This window comes from Moschus berezovskii, chromosome 1 (assembly GCF_049115385.1).
Source record: "Moschus berezovskii isolate FMDL1 chromosome 1, NW_MosBer_1.0, whole genome shotgun sequence".
Lineage (NCBI taxonomy): Eukaryota > Metazoa > Chordata > Mammalia > Artiodactyla > Moschidae > Moschus > Moschus berezovskii.
The window spans coordinates 140,888,189-140,910,265 of record NC_142460.1 but is presented as its reverse complement, the minus strand read 5'-3'; the positions used below and the strand labels follow the sequence as shown (position 1 = coordinate 140,910,265).

The 22,077-nt window shown below is 39.4% G+C and overlaps 1 protein-coding gene across 2 annotated transcripts in view; it reads right to left on the bottom strand.

Moving 5' to 3' along the window:
* The window catches only part of ERICH6 (glutamate rich 6), a 53,329-nt gene that overhangs the window by 11,889 nt on the left and 19,363 nt on the right, over positions 1-22,077 (bottom strand). For both annotated transcript variants that reach the window (XM_055411746.2, XM_055411737.2), the window contains exons 8-12: positions 20,304-20,461; positions 17,832-17,902; positions 16,340-16,485; positions 3,384-3,469; positions 1,275-1,430 (exon numbers count right to left, since the gene is read on the bottom strand). In XM_055411746.2, coding sequence (XP_055267721.2) covers positions 1,275-1,430; positions 3,384-3,469; positions 16,340-16,485; positions 17,832-17,902; positions 20,304-20,461 — 617 coding nt within the window. The remainder of the gene's footprint in view (positions 1-1,274; positions 1,431-3,383; positions 3,470-16,339; positions 16,486-17,831; positions 17,903-20,303; positions 20,462-22,077) is intronic.

The window sequence follows — 22,077 nt, the reverse complement described above, 5'->3', positions numbered from 1 at the left end:
GAACCCTGAAGGATAAGTAGAAATCCTCCAATATAATTGGGGATAATGGTTTGACTATTCATTTGAACTAAAAGTGCAATATTAATAGCTCCCTGTGTCCTAACTTTCTCAAGTACCGGCAGAGTGTTCAAATTTTTGTCAATTTATTGGCAGAGTTTCTCAAGATGAGATTGTTATACTTGTAAATAGTTTAAAGGCAGAGAATATCTCTTTCTGAAAAACTTAAAAAGTTGAAATTGTATTTGAAGTTAGAACCCAAATTTCACTTTCTCAGGCTAAATTAAATAATACAAGATCACAGAGCATATAAATAGTAGATCAAAGGCATCAGGACCTTAATCTCTAGAGATTTTGTTTGTATATTGTTGTTAAGAATTAATTTTTAAAGAATTATATAGTTGCTCATAGGAAAAGTGCTGTTCGTTGTGGCTATGGGGTGCCTTGTTGTTTATAGTCACTAAGTTGTATCTGACTCTTTTTGCGACCCCATGGACTGTAGTCCATCAGGCCCCTCTGTTCATGGGATTTCCCAGACAAGAATATGGGAAGAGTGGGTCGCCGTTTCCTTCTCCAATGGGATGCCTACTTTTAGGACTGTATCTCAAACAACAACAGAGTATGACAGCTGTCCGTTGCGAATTGTTTCCATTGATGAGGCCAGCATATAGGCTAAAGAGAGACTGCTGGGTTTATGTCTCATATCACTAGAGTGGCCATATAATTTATCTAGAGGGTTTTTTCCCTAATAGTAAAATTGTACAGCTATATTTTCTTGCTGTTTATAAAAAAAATATGATGAGCTTTGTTTTATGTAACTGCCTGGGATTTTGCCACTGCATATGGGATGACACAAATAAAAAAACTTCTCTGAATTGGACATTTCTATCCTACGACCACTAATTTAAATAAATCTTTTTAAATTCATTATTGTCTTTCTAGTTATAAGATGAATAAAATCTGGCGCTCTAATGTATAGCACAGTGACTTTCATTAACACTGCAGCTATGTAGTTGAAAGTTGCTAAGAGAGTGGATCTTAAATGTCTTAGAAAGAAATGGTAATTATGTGACATAATACAGTTGTTAGTTAGCTAATGCTACAGAGGTAATAATTTTCCACCATATAAGTGTATCAAATCAATAACCATTGTACACTTGTAACTTACCCAGTATATGTCAATTATATTTCAAAAAAGTTGAAAAAATAAAAGGAAAAATAAAAATTTCATGAAACTTGAGAAACAAAATGACTGCAGGAGGAATCTAGAAGCCTACCAGACATTTCCATTGGGATGATAGCAGGAACTTCTACCAGAAGAATCTAGCAACGCCAGGATTGCAGGTTTAGTGGGCATGTCTTCTTGGACTATACAAGTGAAACCATTTATCTTGTTGGGCACTCGGATGATGGCTAGGTTTCCAGATGGGTAACTGAGATCAGTTAAGGTCATTTGAGTTATTATAATGGTCTTTGACTAGCCTGAGAATAAATTTAATTTATGAGAGAGTCCTTTGAAGCTATAAAGCATTCTGAAAATGAATGGGAAGCACCATTAATTACTAAAAAATGTTATGCTTTCTGTGTGAATCAAAATATATTTATGAGACACAAAAATCCTCACCAAAAATACCAGCAAATGGAATCTAGCAAAATATAAAAAGGATTATACATATAATGACAAACTGGAGTCTATCCCAGGAATGTAAGTTTGGATTACCATCTAAAAATAAATTAATGGAAACATACTACATTGATAGAAAAAAGAGCAAAAATAGAGATGATCATTGCAATAGACACAGAAAAAGAATCTGACAAAATCCAATACTTTATTGTGATAAATGACTCAATGAACTAGGAATAGAAAGGAAACTCCTCAACCTAATAAGGCATGTCTAACAAAACCCCACAGTTAACGCCACACTTAATGATGGCAGACTAGGTGTTTTCCCCCTAAGATCAGGAAGCAAACAAAAATGTCCACTCTCCCCACTTCCATTCAACCTCATGCTGGAGGTTCCAATCAGGAAAATATTATGGAAGAAAAAGAAATGAAGGCATCTATACTGGAAATAGAAGAAGTAAACTATCTCTAATTGTAGATAACATGTCTTGTGTAAAAGGAAATTCTAAGGAATCTATAAAACAATGTCATAGAACTAACAAAAGAGTTCAGTAGGATTGTAAATTAAAAGGTCAATATATATGAAAAAAATTGTATTTCTAAGCAGTGAACATTTTGAAGATGAAATTAAGAAAATAATTCCATTTACAATAGCATCAAAGAATAAAATATACTGAGGATAATTCATGAACTGTTAATATTCAGTCTTATCTAAACTGATTGGAAGTCCAGCAGTGAAGTAAACACAAAATTGATTCTGAATCATTTTGAAAATCAGCCTTAGTCTTCAAAGGAGTGAAAAAGAATTAAAGCCAGGGCAGGAAATGACAAGTAATGATACAAGTTGGAAAGTTATTTAAAAAATTTTTGATATAATGAAAGAAAAACCTCTTTCTCATAGGGCTTGGGGAACTAAAACTTCCTTGCACTTCTTATGCCATTCATTTTTCTGGGTTCTTGATGGGGTTTGACTTAACATTTAGGCAACTATGGCTAATAATGACTTTCTCCTACAAAGGGAGGCCCTTAGTTCACCAAAAACTCCTCCTAATTTCATAGCTTTGTTTTCCTTTCCCAGAGATATTAAATGGCCTTTGTGTTAAAATAGCAAATGGCCTGGCCATCAGGCAGAAGTTCAAGTGATCAATAACTTAGTGTTCCATAAAATGGACATTGAATTTTTGTATTAAAAAACAACGTACTGCTCATGGATGTGTAAACTGGTACACATTTTAAATCTATTGAGCTTTTTTCTTACCCAGAATTTCTATCTCTAGGTATTTAATTCAAGGAAGTAAGTGATAAATATGCAGCAAAGTATGCACAAAGCTGTTCATTTAGCCATTGTATAAAACAGCCTCAAATTGTGAAACCACCTTTGATCATTAATAGCGGATAAAGGAATTATAGTTCCTCCCCATGATGGAATACCGTATGCATATAAAGATGGTATAGTATCTCTGTATTTATTGCACATTATATACTCATAATGTTTATGAGTATTTATTGTCTAATATTATTATGTAAAGGGAGCAAGTTATAAAAATATGAAGAACTTTTTAGAATTAATTTTTAAAGAATTATATAACTGCTCCTAGGAAAAAATAAGGAAAGATGTATAAACAGATGTTAATAGCTTTGCTCTGTGTGATACGATTTGATCATATCTTTCTCCTTCATATTTTTTTAAATCTCTTTTTTCTTTAGCTTTCTTTTTGTGAAGAAATAAGCTAATGAAAATAGTTGTTGAAAGAAAGGATACAATATTTGTGTTGTCCCATCTGGAAATGAAGTCAGAAACTTGCTCCCATGTTTGTAGTGCTTTTCAAAGAGCTCATTCGTCACGATCTACACACCACAGAAAACAAAAGGATGGTTATATGATGACAACAGACATCCTAGATAGTGATACAAACCATTTCTTAAATTTTTAGTCCTGCATCAGCAACAGGGGACAATCCTTATGAATCATTAAAGATTGTCCCTAACCCGTGCAGATAACTTAATAAAATCTTTCTGGCAGGAATCTGACATTACTTATCTGTTTAAATGGTCTGTGTTTTTTGTCTTTTTTAATTTATTTAAAAGTTTAAAAATTTTTATTCAGTAGGACAAGATAGAAGAGAGTACTTAGGCTTTAGTCAGCATTATATTTTAAGTAATTGTTCTCATCAAAACAGCAAACACTTAAAAAGAGCTTATCACATGGTAGGTATTTTTTTTTAATTGAAGTAGAGTTGATGTACAATATTATATAAGTTTCAACAGAGTGAGTCACAATTTTAAAGGTTATATTTCATTTATACTTATTATAAAATATGGGCTGTATTATCTGTGCTGTACAGTATTATCCTTGTAGCTTATTTATTTTATACATAGTTGTTTGTACCTCTTAACCTCCTATCCCTATCTTGCTCGTCCTCACTTCCCTCTCCCCACTGAAAAATACTGGTTTGTTGTCTGTGAGTCTGCTTTTCATTATATTCACTAGTTTATTTTCTTTTAGACTCTACATATTAGAGATACAATGCAGTATTTGTTCTGACTTATTTCACTTAGTGAAATACCCTCCATCCATGTTGCAACAAATGGCAAAACTTGATTCTTTTTTATGGCTGAGTACTATTCATTATCTATGTGTGTTAGTCATTCAGTTGTGTCCAACTGTTTGCAACCCTGTGGACTGTAGCCCACCAGGCTCCTCTGTCCTTGCAATTCTCCAGGCAAGAATAGAGGAGTGGGTTGCCATTCTGTTCCCCAGAGGATCTTCCCAACCCAGGGACTGAACCTGTGTCTCCTGTCTTTCAAGCAGATTCTTTACCATCTGAGCAGCCAGGGAAGGCCATTCATATGTATCTGTGTGTATGTGTTTATATTTTGCATCTTCTTTATCCATTCATCTGTTGATGGACACTTAGGTTGTTTCTATGTCTTGGCTATTGTACAATAAATAATGCTGCTATGAACATTGTGGTGCATGTCTCTTTGGGAATGAGCATTTTCATTTTTTCATGTATATGCTCAAGAGCGGAAGTGCTGAATCATATGGTAATTCTATTTTTAGTTTTTTGAGGAAACACCATATTGTTTTCTGTAGTGATTGCACCAATGTACATTCCCTCTAACAGTGTATAAAGATTCCTATTTCTCCACATCCTTGCCAACATTTGTTATTTGTGTTCTTTTGGATGACGCCATTCTTGACAGCTGTGAGGTGATATTGTGGTTTTAATTTGCATTTCCTTGATGATTAGTGATGTTGAGCATCTTTTAATGTGCCTGTTAGCCACCTTTATGTCTTCTTTAACAAAAAAGTCTGTTCAGGTCTTATGCCAGTTTTTCAATCAAGTTTATTTTTTATTTATCTACTTTTACTTCTGATGCTGGGAAAGGTTGGGGGCGGGAGGAGAAGGGGACGACGGAGAATGAGATGGCTGGATGGCATCACCGACTCTGTGGACATGAGTTTGAGTGTACTCCGGGAGTTGGTGATGGACAGGGAGGCCTGGCGTGCTGTAATTCATGGGGTCGCGGAGAGTCGGACACGACTGAGCGACTGAACTGAACTGAACTGACATTTACTTTATACACATATTGCTGTGAAAACAGAAGATAAAAAAAAAAACCAGCTCTAGCACAATGGAGATATCCTATATCCTGATGGTGGAGGTGATTATATAACTATCAAAATTAATGGAGCTGTATATATTAAAAAGGTGAGTTTCACTACAAATTATACTTCAATAAAATGATTTTACACTCTAGTATAAGCTGTAGCATCTGGTGTCTCTTCAAGGTTGCTCTTGAAATTCATTTGAGCAAAATACTAGTGAAATATGGGAAGATAAGAAAGAAATACTGAGAGATATTCTGTATTATACCTCTAAGCTTAACTATTTTATTATCTAGGTAATACTCAATAGGAAAATGAATTTGTACCCAACAGTGTTTCATAATGAACCAAAAATTCAGTTTAATTCTATTTCTTCCTAATCTTGAATTATAATAAAATGGATATAAGAATTCGTAGGGCTAAACAATGAAATAATCTAAATTTTCATTTAAATGTTGCCATTTATTTTGAAAGATAATATGTTTCTCATTTTCATGAAATATAAAATACATTCAGAGAAGCACTAAAATATGCTATTTTGTTAATGGATAGTTATAACATGAATAACCATGTTATCACCATCTGGGTCAAGAAATAGAACAGTACTAAAACTCTAGAAGTCCCCTGTGTACTAACCCAAAGTCAGTGTTCTATAATCTCTAAACAATATAATTTCTTTCCCATTTTGAATTTTATGTAAATGGAATCATATAATGGGAATTTTTTATATTTTCTTTTAATCAACATTACATTTGTAAGATTCATATGTGTCCCATTGTGTAGCCATAGTCCAATAGCTTCCATTTGTGTACAGTATTCTATTGTATGACTTCATCATTTATTTATCCACTGTATTTTTAATGGATATCTGGGTTGTTCTCAGTTTTTGGATTATAAATAATGATACTCTGAACACTCTTATGCATGTATGCTGGTACCCAGTTCCTCTCAGATCTTATATCCAGAGGAAGAATTGTTGAATTCCACTTTACAAAAGGATGTGTCTTTCACTTTACAAAAAACTGCCAAAGTGATTTTCAACCTGTTGTACCAATTTGCATTCCCACAACAGGCTAAATTGTAGTGACTGTTATTCTGCATCCTTTCTAACATTCAGTAGTATCAGACTTTACAATTTATTTATTTATTTATGTTTGCCAATATGATAGGTATTTACGTGCATGTGTGTGTGTGTGCTTAGTCACTCCGTCCTGTCTTGTCCAACTCTTTATGACCCCATGGACTGTAGCCCACAAGGCTCCTCTGCCAGTGTATACTGATCTCTAATTGTGGTTTCAGTTTTCTTCTCCCAGGTTACTAATGAGGTGGAGCATCTTTTCATATGTTTATTGACCATTTGGATTTTCTCCTTGGAGAAGTGGTCAAGTTTTTTAGTTCATTTTTTCCTATTATGTAGACTTTTTTTCATGTTGATTTATAAAAATTCTTTATACATTTAGGGTAAAAGCCCTTTGTATATCATATGTGCTATAAAATATCTACCTTCTTGGCTTTTCTTTTAAATTTTAATTTATCAATTCCTTTATGGATACTGCTTTTTAGAATTAGTAAATCTTTCCCTAACTTGAAATAATAAAGCTATTCACCTATTTAAAAAAAAAATCAGAGACGCGGGAGACGCCCGGCTCCGGTGCAACCGACCACGTGCAGAATCGTGGCTGAGATGAGCTACCCCGCGCCCAGGGTTAGGGCGGTGGCCGAGAGGAGCTGTACCACGTTCAGGAGGCAGTGGCTGCTTGGGCACCGGAGGGCTGAGAGGAGCTGATCTACTTTCAAAGCAGGAGGCGTGGCCTTGAGGAGATACCCCTCGTCCAAGGTAAGGTACAGCGGCTGCGCCTTGCTGGAGCAGATGGGAAGAGATACTCCACGACCAAGTGGAATATAAGAATCCAGTGTTCTGGGGAGGAAGGAACAAGATGGCGGAGGGATAAGATGGCAAGACCACTTTCTCCCCCACAAATTCATCAAAAGAACATTTGAACGCGGAGTAAAGTCCACAAAACAACTTCTGAATACTGGCAGAGGACATCAGGCTCCCAGAAAAGCAGCCCATTGTCTTCTAAAGGAGAGAGAAGAAATCCAGCTCCTCCCACCAGAACACCGTCACATGCTTCCCTAACCAGGGAACCCGGACAAGTCACCCGTCCAACCCCACACACAGCGAAGAAACTACGTAATAAAGAGAACTCCACAAACTGCAAGAAGAGGGAAAGGCCACCCCAAGCAAAGCAATATAAGCAAGATGAAGAGGCAGAGAAATACCCAGCAAGTAAAGGAACAAGATAATTGCCCACCAACACGAACAAAAGAAGAAGATATAGGGAATTTACCTGATAAAGAATTTAAAATTTTGATGGTGAAAATGATTCAAAATCTTGAAAGCAAAATGGAGTTACAGATAAATAACCTGGAGAAAAGGATTGAGAAGATGGAAGAAAGATTTAATAAGGACTTAGAAGAAATAAAAAAGAGTCAATATACAATGAATAATGCAATAGATGAGATCAGAAACACTCTGGAGGGAACAAACAGTAGAATAACAGAGGCAGAAGACAGGATAAGCGAACTAGAAGATAGAATTGTAGAAATAAATGAAACAGAGAGGAAAAAAGACAAACGAATTAAAAGAAATGAGGACAATATTAGAGTCCTCTGGGACAATGTTAAACGCTCCAACATTCGAATCATAGGAGTCCCAGAAGACGAAGACAAAAAGAAAGACCATGAGAGAATACTTGAGGAGATAATAGTTGAAAACTTCCCTAAAATGGGGAAAGAAATAATCACCCAAGTCCAAGAAACCCAGAGAGTCCCCAACAGGATAAACCCAAGGGGAAATACTCCAAGACACATATTAATCAAATTAACAGAAAGTGAAGAGGAACTCAAAAGCCTCTTGATGAAAGTGAAAGAGGAGAGTGAAAAGGTTGGCTTGAAGCTCAACATTCAGAAAACAAAGATCATGGCATCTGGTCCCATCACTTCATGGGAAATAGATGGAAAAACAGTGGAAACAGTGTCAGACTTTGTTTTTTTGGGCTCCAAAATCACTGCAGATGCTGATTGCAGCCATGAAATTAAAAGACGCTTGCTCCTTGGAAGGAAAGTTATGACCAACCTTGATAGTATATTAAAAAGCAGAGACATTACTTTGCCAACCAAGGTCCGTCTAGTCAAGGCAATGGTTTTTCCCGTGGTCATGTATGGATGTGAGAGCTGGACTGTGAAGAAAGCTGATCGCCGAAGAATCGATGCTTTTGAACTGTGGTGTTGGAGAAGACTCTTGAGAGTCCCTTATACTGCAAGGAGATCCAACCAGTCCATTCTAAAGGAGATCAATCCTGGATGTTCATTGGAGGGACTGATGCTAAAGCTGAAACTGCAATACTTTGGCCACCTCATGCGACGAGCTGACTCACTGGAAAAGACTCTGATGCTGGGAAAGGTTGGGGGCGGGAGGAGAAGGGGACGACCGAGAATGAGATGGCTGGATGGCATCACCGACTCTGTGGACATGAGTTTGAGTGAACTCCGGGAGTTGGTGATGGACAGGGAGGCCTGGCGTGCTGTGATTCATGGGGTCGCGGAGAGTCGGACACGACTGAGCGACTGAACTGAACTGAACTGACTGAACAAAGATCAAACACAAAGAACAAATATTAAAAGCAGCAAGGGAAAAGCAGCAAATAACGCATAAGGGGATTCCCATAAGGATAACAGCTGATCTTTCAACAGAAACTCTTCAGGCCAGAAGGGAGTGGCAAGACATACTTAAAGTGATGAAAGAAAATACCCTACAGCCCAGATTACTATACCCAGCAAGGATCTCATTCAAATATGAAGGAGAAATCAACAGCTTTACAGACAAGCAAAAGCTGAGGGAATTCAGCATCACTAAATCAGCTCTCCAACAAATGCTAAAGGATCTTCTATAGACAGGATACACAGAAAGAGTGTATAAACTTGAACCCAAAGCAATAAAGAAAATGGCTACGGGATCGTACTTATCAATAATTACCTTAAACGTAAATGGGTTGAAATTTTCAAAAAGGCTAGGAAACAATTCTCATAGCCATCAATAGTTCAGTGTTGAGAAACTGTAGTATTTGCTATTTGAAGTACTATTTGTAATTGGCATATTACGATGTAACATTGGTCTTCATTTCCATCTTAAAACGCCTAAAAATGCCTAACAGGTTTTTAGATTTGTGAATTTTAGTTGAAATGTATTTTACGATGTTACTAAACCTGCAGAAATATTGAAATATTTCAGAGAACTTAAAAAAATAAAATAAAATAAAAAATAAAAAATAAATCATTGTAGTTTTACATTTCACATTTAAGTCTTTAACCCACTGGCTGCTGCTGCTGCTGCTGCTAAGTCACTTCAGTCGTGTCCGACTCTGTGTGACCCCATAGACGGAAGCCCACCAGGCTCCCCCGTTCCTGGGACTCTCCAGGCAAGAACACTGGAGTGGGTTGCCATTTCCTTCTCCAATGTGTGAAAGTGAAAAGTGAAAGTGAAGTCGCTCAGTCGTGTCCGACCCTTAGCGACCCCATGGACTGCAGCCTACCAGGCTCCTCCATCCATGGGATTTTCTAGGCAAGAGTACTGGAGTGGCTTGCCATTGCCTTCTCCGTAACCCACTGGAAATGAAGTATTATTCCAACTTCATTTAAAAATATGGATATCTAACTGTCCCAGCACCAGGTGTTGACAAGATTTTCCTTTCTCCATTACCTTGCAGTGTCACTGCTGGCACATATCAGATGTCTGTGAGTGCATAAGTTTGATTCTGTATCATGGATTTTTTGTTTATCCTGCCCCCAAGCTACACCATCTTAATTACTATACTTTGTAATGTTGTTGTTGCTCAGTCGCTCAGTTGTGTCCGACTCTTTGTGACCCCATGGACTGCAGCATGCCGGACTTCCCTATCCATCACTAGCTCTCAGAGCTTGCTCAAACTCATGTCCATTGAGTTGGTGATGCCATCCAGCCATTTAATCCTCTGCTTCCCCCTTCTCCTCCTGCCCCCAGTCTTTCCCAGCATCAGGGTCTTTTACAGTGAGTTAGCTCTTTGCATCACGTGGCCAAAGTATTGGAGCTTTAGCTTCAGCTTCAGTCCTTTCAATGAGTATTCTGGGTTGATTTCCTTTAGGATTGACTGGTTTGATCTTCTTGCACTCCAAGGGAAGGCGCCACAGTTCAAAAGCATCAATTCTTTGGTGTTCAACCGTCATTATAGTCCAACTCTCATCTCTGTAGAGTGACTACTATAGGAAAGTGAAGTCGCTCAGTCATGTCTGACTCTTTGCGACACCATGGACTGTAGCCCACCACGTTCCTCCATCCATGGGAGTCTCCAGGCAAGAATACTGGAGTGGTTTGCCATTTCCTTCTCCAGGGGATCTTCCCGACTCAGGGATCAAATCCTGGTCTCCCGCATTGCAGGCTTTACCCTCTGAGCCACCAGGACCTTTGAGAATACGACCTTTGTGGGCAAAGTGATGTCTCTGCTTTTAATACACTGTCTAGGTTTGTCATAGCTTTTCTTCCAGGAGCAAGCGTCTTTTAATTTCATGGCTGCAGTGATTTTGGAGCCCAAGAAAATAAAGTCTGTCATTGTTTCCATGTTTCCCCATCTATTTGCCATGAAGTGATGGGATCAGATGCCTTGATCTTCGTTTTTTGAATGTTGAGTTTTAAGTCAGTTTTTTCACTCTCCTCTTTCACCTTCATCAAGAGGCTCTTTAGCTCCTTTTCGCTTTCTGCCATTAGGGTGGTGTCATCTGCATCTCTTAGGTTATTGATATTTCTCCCGGCAATCTTGATTCCAGCTTGGGCTTCATCCAGCCCAGCATTTTGCATGATGTATTCTGTATACAAGTTAAATGAACAGGCTGACAATATACAGCCTTGATGTGCTTCTATCTATTTAGTAATAGATCTCAGTACCTGATAGAGCATGTTCCCTTTCCTCCTATTCTTCTTCAGGAAAGTCTTGGCTCTTCCAAGTTTTTCATGCATGCTGTGCTAAGTGGCTTCAGTCGTGTCTTACTCTTTGTGACCCATGGACTGTAGCCTGCTAGACTCCTCTGTCCTTGGAATTCTCCAGGTAAGAATACTGGAGTGGGCTGCCATGCCCTCCTCCTCCAGGGAATCTTCCCAACCCAGGGATTGAACCAGTGTCTTTTACATCTTCTGTGTCTCTAATGTCTTCTGCATTGGCAGGCAGGTTCTTGACCACTGGTGCACCTGGGTTTTTTCTATTTCCATGTAGATCTTGTCATCAATTTTTCAAGACCTTCCTTTTCCCAACACGCACAAATCTACAATCTTCTTAGAATTGAATTATAGTTGCATTAGATTAATTTGGAAAGAATATCATCTTTAAAATATTTGATCTTCCAATCCAGGAACATTACGTCAAATTTGTTAAACAGGCTGTTCAAACATTTTATTGTATTACTGCTCTTTTTTTTTGGTCTAATAGTCTACCACTCAATTACTGAGAGAAGCAGGCTAAAGTATCTCATTATGATTATGGATTAAGTTTGTTTTTTCTTTTACTTCTGTGAAATTTTGCTTTATATTTTTTGAGGCTACGTTAATATGGAAAAATATTTTGTAACATTATACCTTCCTGGGGGACTAAACTTTCTGTCACTATAAAGTGGTCTTCTATCTCTAGAGATGGTCTTCAGTATTTTTATGATATATCATTTCTGTTTATTTATATTTAATCTTTATGTAACCTTATATTTTAGATATCTCTCTTGTAATCAGTATAGGGTTGGATTTTTTCCTTAAAAATCCTCTGATAGCTGGGAAGTTAAACACTCTGCTTCTGTTATTTTTCTGGCTGTCGTAGAAATTTTAGCAAGCAAATTTAATTTATCCAAATTTGAGATTAAGCTATTTATTTGTTTTCTCCCAAACCAAGAACTTTAAAAACACTAACTGCATTTAGCTTTCTTCCCAAATCATATACTAATTTTTAAAACATTTTTACTCTATACTGTTTCTTGAAACACCATATGTTATTATCATTATGATTGTTTTATCAGTCAATGTTCAGTTTTATACATATAGCATATAATGCTTCTTCTTCTCCTATGCAATTCTATGAGATTGTATAGAATCTCAGACTATGCAACTACACAAAAAATATTCTTTAGAATTTTTTTTAGTGAGAGGCTACTAGTGACAAACTCTGTTTTGCTAGACCATGTCTTTTGGGGCACATTTTCTTGAAAGATATTTTAACTGGGTGTAGGCTTCTAGATTGACCGTTATTTTCTTTTAGCACAGACTGAAGACATTCTGTTGGCTTCCATTGTCACTGTTGGAAGGTTATCTGATTTCTAACTGTTCTCTTTTAAATGTAAACAGAACTTCTTTTTCTCTGCTGACTCTTAGATTTTCTTTTTGTCTTTGTTGTTCTACAGTTTCACTGATGTGCCTAGAATTTTTTTTTTATGGGAAGACATTTATTTTAAATATAGCAGTGTGTACATGTCAATCCAAAACTCCCAATCTACCTAGGATTATTCTTTAATTCATCCTGCTTGGGGCTCATTCAGTTCAGTTTACTTCAGTTCAGTCACTCAGTCGTGTCCGACTCTTTGCGACCCCAAGAATCACAGCACGCCAGGCCTCCCTGTCCATCACCAACTCCCGGAATTCACCCAAACTCATGTCCATCAACTCATGGCTGGTGATGCCATCCAGCCATCTCATTCTCTATCGTCCCCGTCTCCTCCTGCCCCCAATTCCTCCCAACATCAGAGTCTTTTCCAGTGAGTCAACACTTCGCATGAGGTGGCCAAAGGATTGGAGTTTCAGTTTTAGCATCAGTCCTTCCAATGAACACCCAGGATTGATTTCCTCTAGAATGGACTGGTTGGATCTCCTTGCAGTCCAAGGGACTCTCAAGAGTCTTCTTGATTCTTAAATCTATGAATGGGTCTCTTATCAGTTTTGGAAAATAATTATCCATTATCTCTTCAAATACTGCCTCTGCCTGATTATCTTTTTCCTCTCTTTCTGAGATTTTGAACAAATACATTTTACACCCCTCATTCTACTTTCATATTACACAAACTTTTCTGTATTCTTTACCTTTTTTTGTAAAAGGTAAATTTCAGCTCAGTTCAGTTCAGTCACTCAGTTGTGTCCGACTCTTTGCGACCCCATGAATCATACCCCATGGTAAATTTTGATAGGTTTTTTTCAACCTTTCTTCCAGGTCATTAGTTTTCTCTTTAGTTGGATCTAATCTGCATTTAACTCTCATCTTTTTAAGTTTTGACTTTGCTGGTGGCTCAGATGGTAAAGCATCTGCCTACAATGCAGGAGACCCAGGTTCAATCACTGGGTTGGGAAGATCCTCTGGAGAAGGAAATGGCAACCCACTCCAGTACTCTTGCTTGGAAAATCCCATGGATGGAGAGTGTGGTAGGCTATAGTCCATGGGGTTGCAAAAAGTCGGACATGATTGAGCAACTTACCTTCACTTTTCAGTTTTTAATTTCAGTTGTATTTTTCATTTCTATAATATCTTTTTTTCAAACTTGTCATATCACTTTATAGTTTTCTGTTCCCTCCATATATCTTCAAGCTGACCTTTTGTTTTCATAAATATACTTAGATTACTTCAGACTTTTCTCATTGGATACTAGTCCTCTGAGTTTTCAGTTATGGTATTGTGTTTCGTTGTGTTTTTATTACTTTTCACTGTGTGTTGGTAATTGAACCTGAAAGGTAATTTGTAAAAGTAACTGGGCTGGATAAGTGACCTTCCTTCAGATAGGATTTGGATTTGATTTTGTTGCTGCTGCTGCTGCTACTAAGTCACTTCAGTCATGTCCAACTCTGTGTGACCCCATAGATGGAAGCCCACCAGGCTCCCCCGTTCCTGGGACTCTCCAGGCAAGAATACTGGAGTGGGTTGCCATTTCCTTCTCCAATGTATGAAAGTGAAAAGTGAAAGTGAAGTCGCTCAATCGTGTCCGACCCTTAGCGACCCCATGGACTGCAGCCTACCAGGCTCCTCCACCCATGGGATTCTCCAGGCAAGAGTACTGGAGTGGCTTGCCATTGCCTTCTTTGTTGATTTTGTTAGCACCTTTTAATTCTGAATCACCCAGGAGAGACAAAACTGGTCTCAGGAGTTTGATTTCTAGGGATCTATTCAGGGAAACTATATTCTTTAGTTGGATAAGGAAATGGCAACCCATTCCAGTGTTCTTGCCTGGAGAATCCCAGGCATGGGGGAGCCTGGTGGGCTGCTGTCTATGGGACTGCACAGAGTCGGACACGACTGAAGTGACTTAGCAGCAGCAGCAGCATACTCTTCAGTTGCTCTTTGCTTTCTGTCATTATTTGAGGTTGTTGATATTTCTCCCAGCCTTCCTGATTCCAGCTTGTGAGTCATCCAGCCCAGCATTTTGCATAATATACTCTGCATATTGAAGAAGAGAATGGCAACCCACTCCAGTATTCTTATCTGGAGAATCCCATGGACAGAGGAGCCTGGCATGTTACAGTCCACAGAATTCTCCAGCTCAGAATACTAGAGTGGGTAGCTGTTTCCTTCTCAAGGGGATCTTCCCAACCCAGGGATCGAACCCAGGTCTTCCACATTGCAGGTGGTTTCTTTACCAGCTGAGCTACCAGGGAAGCCCCAAAATACTGGAGTGGGCAGCCTATCCCTTCTCCAGCAGGTCTTCCTGACCCAGGAACCAAACTGCATTGGAGGCGGATTCTATACTTATATAAAAATAAATTTATACAAAAAGATATTCAAAGCAACATTATTTAGTAAAACAAAAGAACTTTTAATAATCTTTATTTCCAATTCCAGTAGAATGGTTAGATACTATATGAAAAGGCTCATAGATATTAAAATGATGTTAATGTAACCTATGGGCTTTCCTGGTGGCTCAGTGGTTAAAGAATTCCCCTGCCAATGTGGGAAATGCAAGTTTGATCCCTGAATTGGGAAGATCCTTTGGAAAAGGAAAGCAACCTACTCCAGTATTCTTGCCCGGGAAATCCCATGGACAGAGGAGCCTGGAGCGCTACAGTCCATGAGGTTGTGAAAGAATAGGACACAACTTAGTGACTAAACAACAGCAGTGTAAGCAATATAATATCATGGGAAAATTATTGAAAAGTAAGTTAAAAGTAGAAAAAATTACATATGTAATATAATTACAGGTCTGTTAACAAAAACCTATGCTTAAAAACTCTGGAACAGTGTTTTTAATAGCTGTCTAATAGAACAGCTGTCTAATAGAACTTTTATTGACCATAAAAGTTTTCTATAACTGCCTTGCAATATGGTTGCCATTAGTCACACACAGTTATTTAACACTTGAAATATAGCTAGTGTGACTGAAGAGTTAAACTTAAATTTTATTTTATTTTAACTCCTTTAAATTTGGATAGCCATGTGAAATATTTGTTACCACATTGGGCAGTGCAGATCTAGATAATATTGAAATATTAATCATGATTTTGGGGATGAGTCTGAGACTTCTGGTGATTTTCTACCATTGATTTTAGGTTTCTAAAGGATTCCAGATGCTCCTCACTATACAGTGATCTCATTTTAAAGTAAAAAGGCTTTCACCAAAATAACCCCTCATAAGACACATATAAGTGTAAGGTATTGTTATAAAGTCTGCATGCGTGCATACTAAGTCACGTTAGTCTTGTCTGACTCTTTGTGACCCTATGGACTGTAGCCCACCAGGCTCCTTTGTCCATTGAATTCTCTAGGCAAGAATACTGGAATGGGTTGCCACGCACTACTTCAGGGATCTTCCCAATGCAAGGATCGAACCTGTATCTCCTACAGTTCCTACATTTCAAGTGGGTTTTTTACCACCGAGCCACCAGGGAAGCCCATTATTCTAAAGTAGAAGTTAAAAGGTCAAGTTTGTACAAATTCTTTATGACTAATAGTTAAACGTGTCCTGTAACCAAGCTGCCATCTTCATCAAGACAGCTTTTATAATTTTAGGTAAAACTGGTTTTTAAAGAGTAGCAAATAAAAAAATTACAAGCTAATTACCTTTCCACATGCTATCCTAGAATCACAGCAAACAATGGATACATTTCTTTTGTCCAGTGGATAATCAGTTAGTTCTTCCTTAACTGACTTTACTTCTGGAATATCCACGGAGAGTTGATAAGAAATTGTTTTATAGTGTTTTACATCTAATGGGACAAGAACCACACAAAAATACATATATGTTTAAAACTTTCCAAAATCTCTCTTCTAAAACGAAATTTCAAACTCAATTACAAATGCACTGATTCATCAGACACTTTTTTCCATTGGACATTTTTTTTAATGAAAGAAGAATGAGGAATTTCATTAAATTAGGGGCCGTCTTTTGTTAGAAAAATGAGAACATTCTCGTTTCGTTGGAAGAACAAAAATGATGATTTTCATTACGTGGAATTTTTTGGCCGTAGGTTTAGTAGGAAACAATTGAATCCCAAGGAAATTTATACTAAGGGCTGAGTTGAAAAAAATCTTCTCAAAGTATCTTTTCAATAGCTCTGAGTTGCAGAGGAACCTGATGCTCAGAAATATTAAAAATAAAATTTAACCCCAGTTGTGCAGCCTATAAGGAGGAAAGCAAGAATATAACTCTGGAACTTCTGATTCTGAATCTGATGCCCCTTCATTTGTACTAGTACTGCAGCTATACTGGCTAGCTGACCAATGGGGCCCAACTATAAGAAAGGAATCTGATTTATTTTTGACAGACTTTCCATATCCTAGCTTGAAACAAAATAGAATGCATGTTTTACTGAAAGAGAGACAATGAACTCAAAAGCTCTTTCTAGCTCTCTGTAAAATGCTCTATGTGCTAAGTTGCTTCAGTCATGTCCAACTCTTTGCGACGCTATGGACTGTAGCCCACCAGGCTCCTCTGTCCATGGGTATTCTCCAGGCAAGAATACTGGAGTGGGTTTCCATTTCATCCTGCAGGGGATATTCTGAACGCAAGGATCGAACCCACATCTCTTATGTCTCCCGCACTGGCCGGCGGGTTCTTTACCATTAGTGCTACCTGGGAAGCTCCAAAGTGCTCTCTGGTGGTGGTGGTTTAGTCACTAAGTCCTGAACGACTCTTGAGACCCCACAGACAGTAGCCAGCCAGGCTCCTCAGTCCATGGGATTCTCTAGGCAAGAATACTAGAGTGGGTTGCCATTTTCTTCTTCAGGTGATCTTCCCGACCAAGGAATTGAACCTGGGTCTCCTGCATTGCAGGCAGATTCTTTACTGATTGAGCTATGAGGGAAGCCAGTCGAAGTCAGTGCTGCTAAATTATTTCAATCAATAACAGCAGTGAACTGAGGAATCAAAACTTCAAAAGCTAGGTGATGGAAAAGTGGGGTTTTCTGACTTTTAGCCATTTTGACTGAGGCATTGACCAAAATGAAAAATTTTTTAATATTATTTTTAAAACACATCAGTTTTTGCCCTTGGTCAAACACATGAGCTCTCTGATGTATAACTGATCTATAACATCAGCTTTGAGGAACTTACCTTCTTCAGAGAAAGTAGGCTGTTCTTTTGTTAATATTTCATAGTGTTTGGCCATTTGTCGCTCTTGTTTTCTACAAAATTAAAAACATGATGCACAAGTCTGAAATGTGTTCTAAGTTTAAAATGGTATACTACAGTGTGGTGGGAGAAGGAAGAGGTGGTGGTGAATAACTTATAGATGACTACAAAGCAGGACCCAGAGCCTAAATTCCAGGAGGATAATGGTCATTCATGACCAAGAAGGAAAGACCTGAGACATGGAATCAGCGGTTGTAGCCTTTCAATCTGAGTCAGCAGGCCCTGAGAAAGGGGAATACCTGCCATCAGGCCTTCATTCGACTGCAGCCACTCCAACCACTCCCTATGGTGAACCTAGAGGAAACTGAGAATGCAGGATTAGAGGCCCCAGTTAGCTAAGGGCTATAAGAAATCCAAGCCAGCCGCTTGGCTTTTCCCGCCCCCACCCCGACAAACCTCATATGTATTTCATTGGATAAAGCCTTCTCTAACTGCGAGATGCCCCGTGACCTGCAACCAGAGGATTATACATTCTGAAAAAGACATTATTCAAAGGACTATCTCCAGCCTGGACAGAAGGACCGTTATTGGATGACACAGATTTACATCAAGATAAAGATGATGTGCAGAGAAAAACCTATGCCCCCAAAGAGATTACAGCCACTCCTCCAAACAGATCCAGCAGGAATAACCACAAAGAGTCACCCCAGAGCCCCTTAATAGAACAGGGAGAGAACTCCATGACCCCACCAAGGTAGGGTCTACAAGTCCCGTGTAAGCATTAAAGAAGTTACAGAAGACTGACCATCTGTCCCTCATCACCCCACTCAAGATTTCTTTGGGTTCATGTCTCAAGGAAAATTTGAAGTAGGAGACAGATGGGTCTCTGGACTGAACAGCTGGCGATTTTCAAACAGAGCAAAACTGAAGTTTGTCCTCAGCCAGTCAAGAATGACATGTATTTCCCTTCTTCCATTGATATGGAGGAAATAAACTGACAGGGGAATTTGTAGCAGTGAAAAGGAAAAAAGAGGAATGAGTTTTTCCTTTTCACTTCTCTGAGAGCAAAGAAGATAAAGAGAACAGTGAGCAGGCCTGAACATTCTTAGTTTATTTTACTTTCAGTTCAGTTCAGTCGCTCAGTCGTGTCCGACTCTCTGCGACCCCATGAATCACAGCACGCCAGGCCTAACTGCTCCTAATTCTGCACATCGGTAAGTTTGCTTTTCTACCTCCTAACTCTGCAGGAGCTACACTTCACTTGCTGCTGCTGCTGCTGCTAAGTTGCTTCAGTCGTGTCTGACTCTGTGCGACCCCATAGACGGAAGCCCACCAGGCTCCTCCGTCCCTGGGATTCTCCAGGCAAGAACACTGGAGTGGGTTGCCATTGCCTTCTCCAATGCATGAAAGTGAAAAGTGAAAGTCTCTGTGCTAAATACATCCCCTATCCAGTGTTTACCTTTACAACAGCCTTTCCCTTGTAGTTACATGTCAGAAAGAAGGCCTCAGAGCATCCAAACTGCCAGATGCAGTTACTGGGTTCTGACGCCAGTTTATGACTGTCTTTGAAACAAAGCAAAAGGAAGAAATCTAGATCCTATCATGTTAGTTTCCTCATCACCAACTCCTGACTGCGAGCACTTGCCTTAGGGGCACAGTTCTTGAGACAGGAGCGTAAGGTGTTCCCCTCTCTGCCAGTTGAGAATAAAAGCCACCATTCTATTTCTTTCAAAAAAAGAAGTATACTATAATTTTTACTGTTTACATGCCATTCCTTATTCTTTGTATCTCTTATTACTTATGAACCCAGTCATTTAATCAGCGCATGTTTGTTTCTACTGAACTTAGTGGACAAATTTCTCTAATATATTAATAGGAATTCCCAATTGCCCTGAGAATTTGGGATGGGTAAATTTTCTACTCTAAAAGCCAGTGAGCTCACTGAGTTTCTGACACCTTTTGACTCTCATAACGTCCACCAGGAACTGCACAAGGTTTGCTTTAGCCAATTTTTGTTTCTTCACTGGGAATGCATCTACAAAATTATCTGCTTTGAAAGAATGAGGTTTGTTTTACAAAAGGCTTTCTAGGGCTTCCCTGGTGGTCCAGTGGTTGAGAATCCACTTGCTAATGCAGGGAACGTGAGTTCGATCCCTGGTCTGGGAAGATCCCACGTGCCACTAATCCCTCAGACCACAGCTACAGAGCCCACAGGACACAATTACTGAAGTGCTTGCACCCTAGAGCCCACACTATGCAACAAGAGAAGCCACCACAAGCAGAAGCCCAGGCAGCATAACAAGAGGGAAGCACCCGCTTGCTACAACTAGAGAAAGCCTGTGTGTAGCAACGAAGATCCAGTGCAGGTGAAAATAAATAAATAAATCTTTTTTAAAAAAGCCTTTCTAATGAAGTGGGCCTATCTGAGTTCCAATAGCAAAGGCTCACTGTTACCTCCGCAAAGCTTTTTCTTTGGCTTTGAGTCTGTCAACTTCACTGCCGTGGGCGGCATGAGGGTTAATACTGATTAATTCAGCTTTAGAGCTCTGGATTTTTTGGTTTTCTTCACGGATGTAGTCGACCAGATTTTGGAAATAACTACAACAGGGGATCTGAAAAACAAAGATGTTATTTTCTTTTCCTCAGCCCTAGATGAAGGTAATTACAGGAGGGGAAAAAAATAAAACCCAAAATGGCTAATGGGGTTTTGGATAACAATCTATCATATATTCTGGGGGTGGGGGGACTAACAGCTTTACTGAGGTATAATTCCCATATCAGACAATTCACCCATTTAAAGTGCCCAATTCAATAATTTTTAGTATATTCACAGAAGTGTGCAGTGATCACAACAATCAATTTTAGAACATGAAACCTGTACCCAGTAACAGTTACTCCTTCCCCTCCTCCCTACATGGCTGCCACTAATCTATCTGCTGTCTCTGTAGATTTGCCTGTTCTGTATGTTAATATAAATGGAATGTGGTGCTTTGTAACTGGCTTTTTTCACCTAGCATAATATTTTCATTTATGTTGAAGCATGTTTAAATGCTTCATGTCTTTTTATGGCTGCATAAGATTCCATAGTATGGGAGGAGGAACAAGATGGTGGAGGAGAAGGTGGACATGGAGTACATCTCTCTCCATGGATACATCAGGAATACACCTTCAGACACAGAAGTGCATGCAGAACACCAGCTAAGAGCTGACAGAAGTACCTGACCAGCAGAAAAGAATATACAGAACCATGCAAAACTCAGTAGGACGAAGGAACTGGGGGGAAAACAGGAGTGTTAGTAGGACTGGACCTGCCCTTGGCAGGTGGGGGAACTGAAGCAGGGGTCCAATCCCCACAGCGGGGCAATTGTCTGAGTCAGAGGAGAAATATAAAGGCTGAAAGTGAAACAGCTAATCGGTGGCAGCCTAAATGGAATGAGAATCAGACAGTCCTTGCTGCAGCCATATGTACCCCAGATAGGGACACAGGTCCCCTAGAAGGTGCAACAGCTGGGAGCTGGAGTTTAGGGATTGTGGAGCAATCCCAGGGCAAGGGCTGCTGTTGACTGCAGAGAGACGGATTGAAGGGATGTGAAGGAGGAGATTGTGATGGGAAATGCCTGTGGAGGAAAGCTGGGCAGCCATGGAAGCAAGGCAATACTGCTGAGTAATGTGTATGGCATGGAGCCATTACCATAGCCTCTCTCTCCCCACATGCCAGCATCGGCAGCTGAAAATAGAGAGGCTAGCCCATCAAACGCCTCACCACTGAACTACAGAGTAGGACTCCAGCCAGGGGGGCCCCCACTATGTGCCTGACATGCCTAACAATAGAGAAGGACCCCAGGCAAGGGAACCCTCTAAGTGCCTGAACAGGCAGAGCTACAGAGAAAGACTGCCCCAAGAGACCTTCTGATTGCCAGCTATAAGAGGCTTGAAAAAAGACCCTGTTAGGGCGGGAGGAGAAGGGGACGACGGAGAATGAGATGGCTGGATGGCATCACCGACTCTGTGGACATGAGTTTGAGTGTACTCCGGGAGTTGGTGATGGACAGGGAGGCCTGGCGTGCTGTGATTCATGGGGTCGCGGAGAGTCGGACACGACTGAGCGACTGAACTGAACTGAACTGAACTGAGGGCTGTAACTCCTGCAGTAGAGGCAGTCCATGTCCCTGCACACTTGGCGCTGCCAGGGTCCCTGCAAACCAAGAAGATGCACCACTTTCATGCT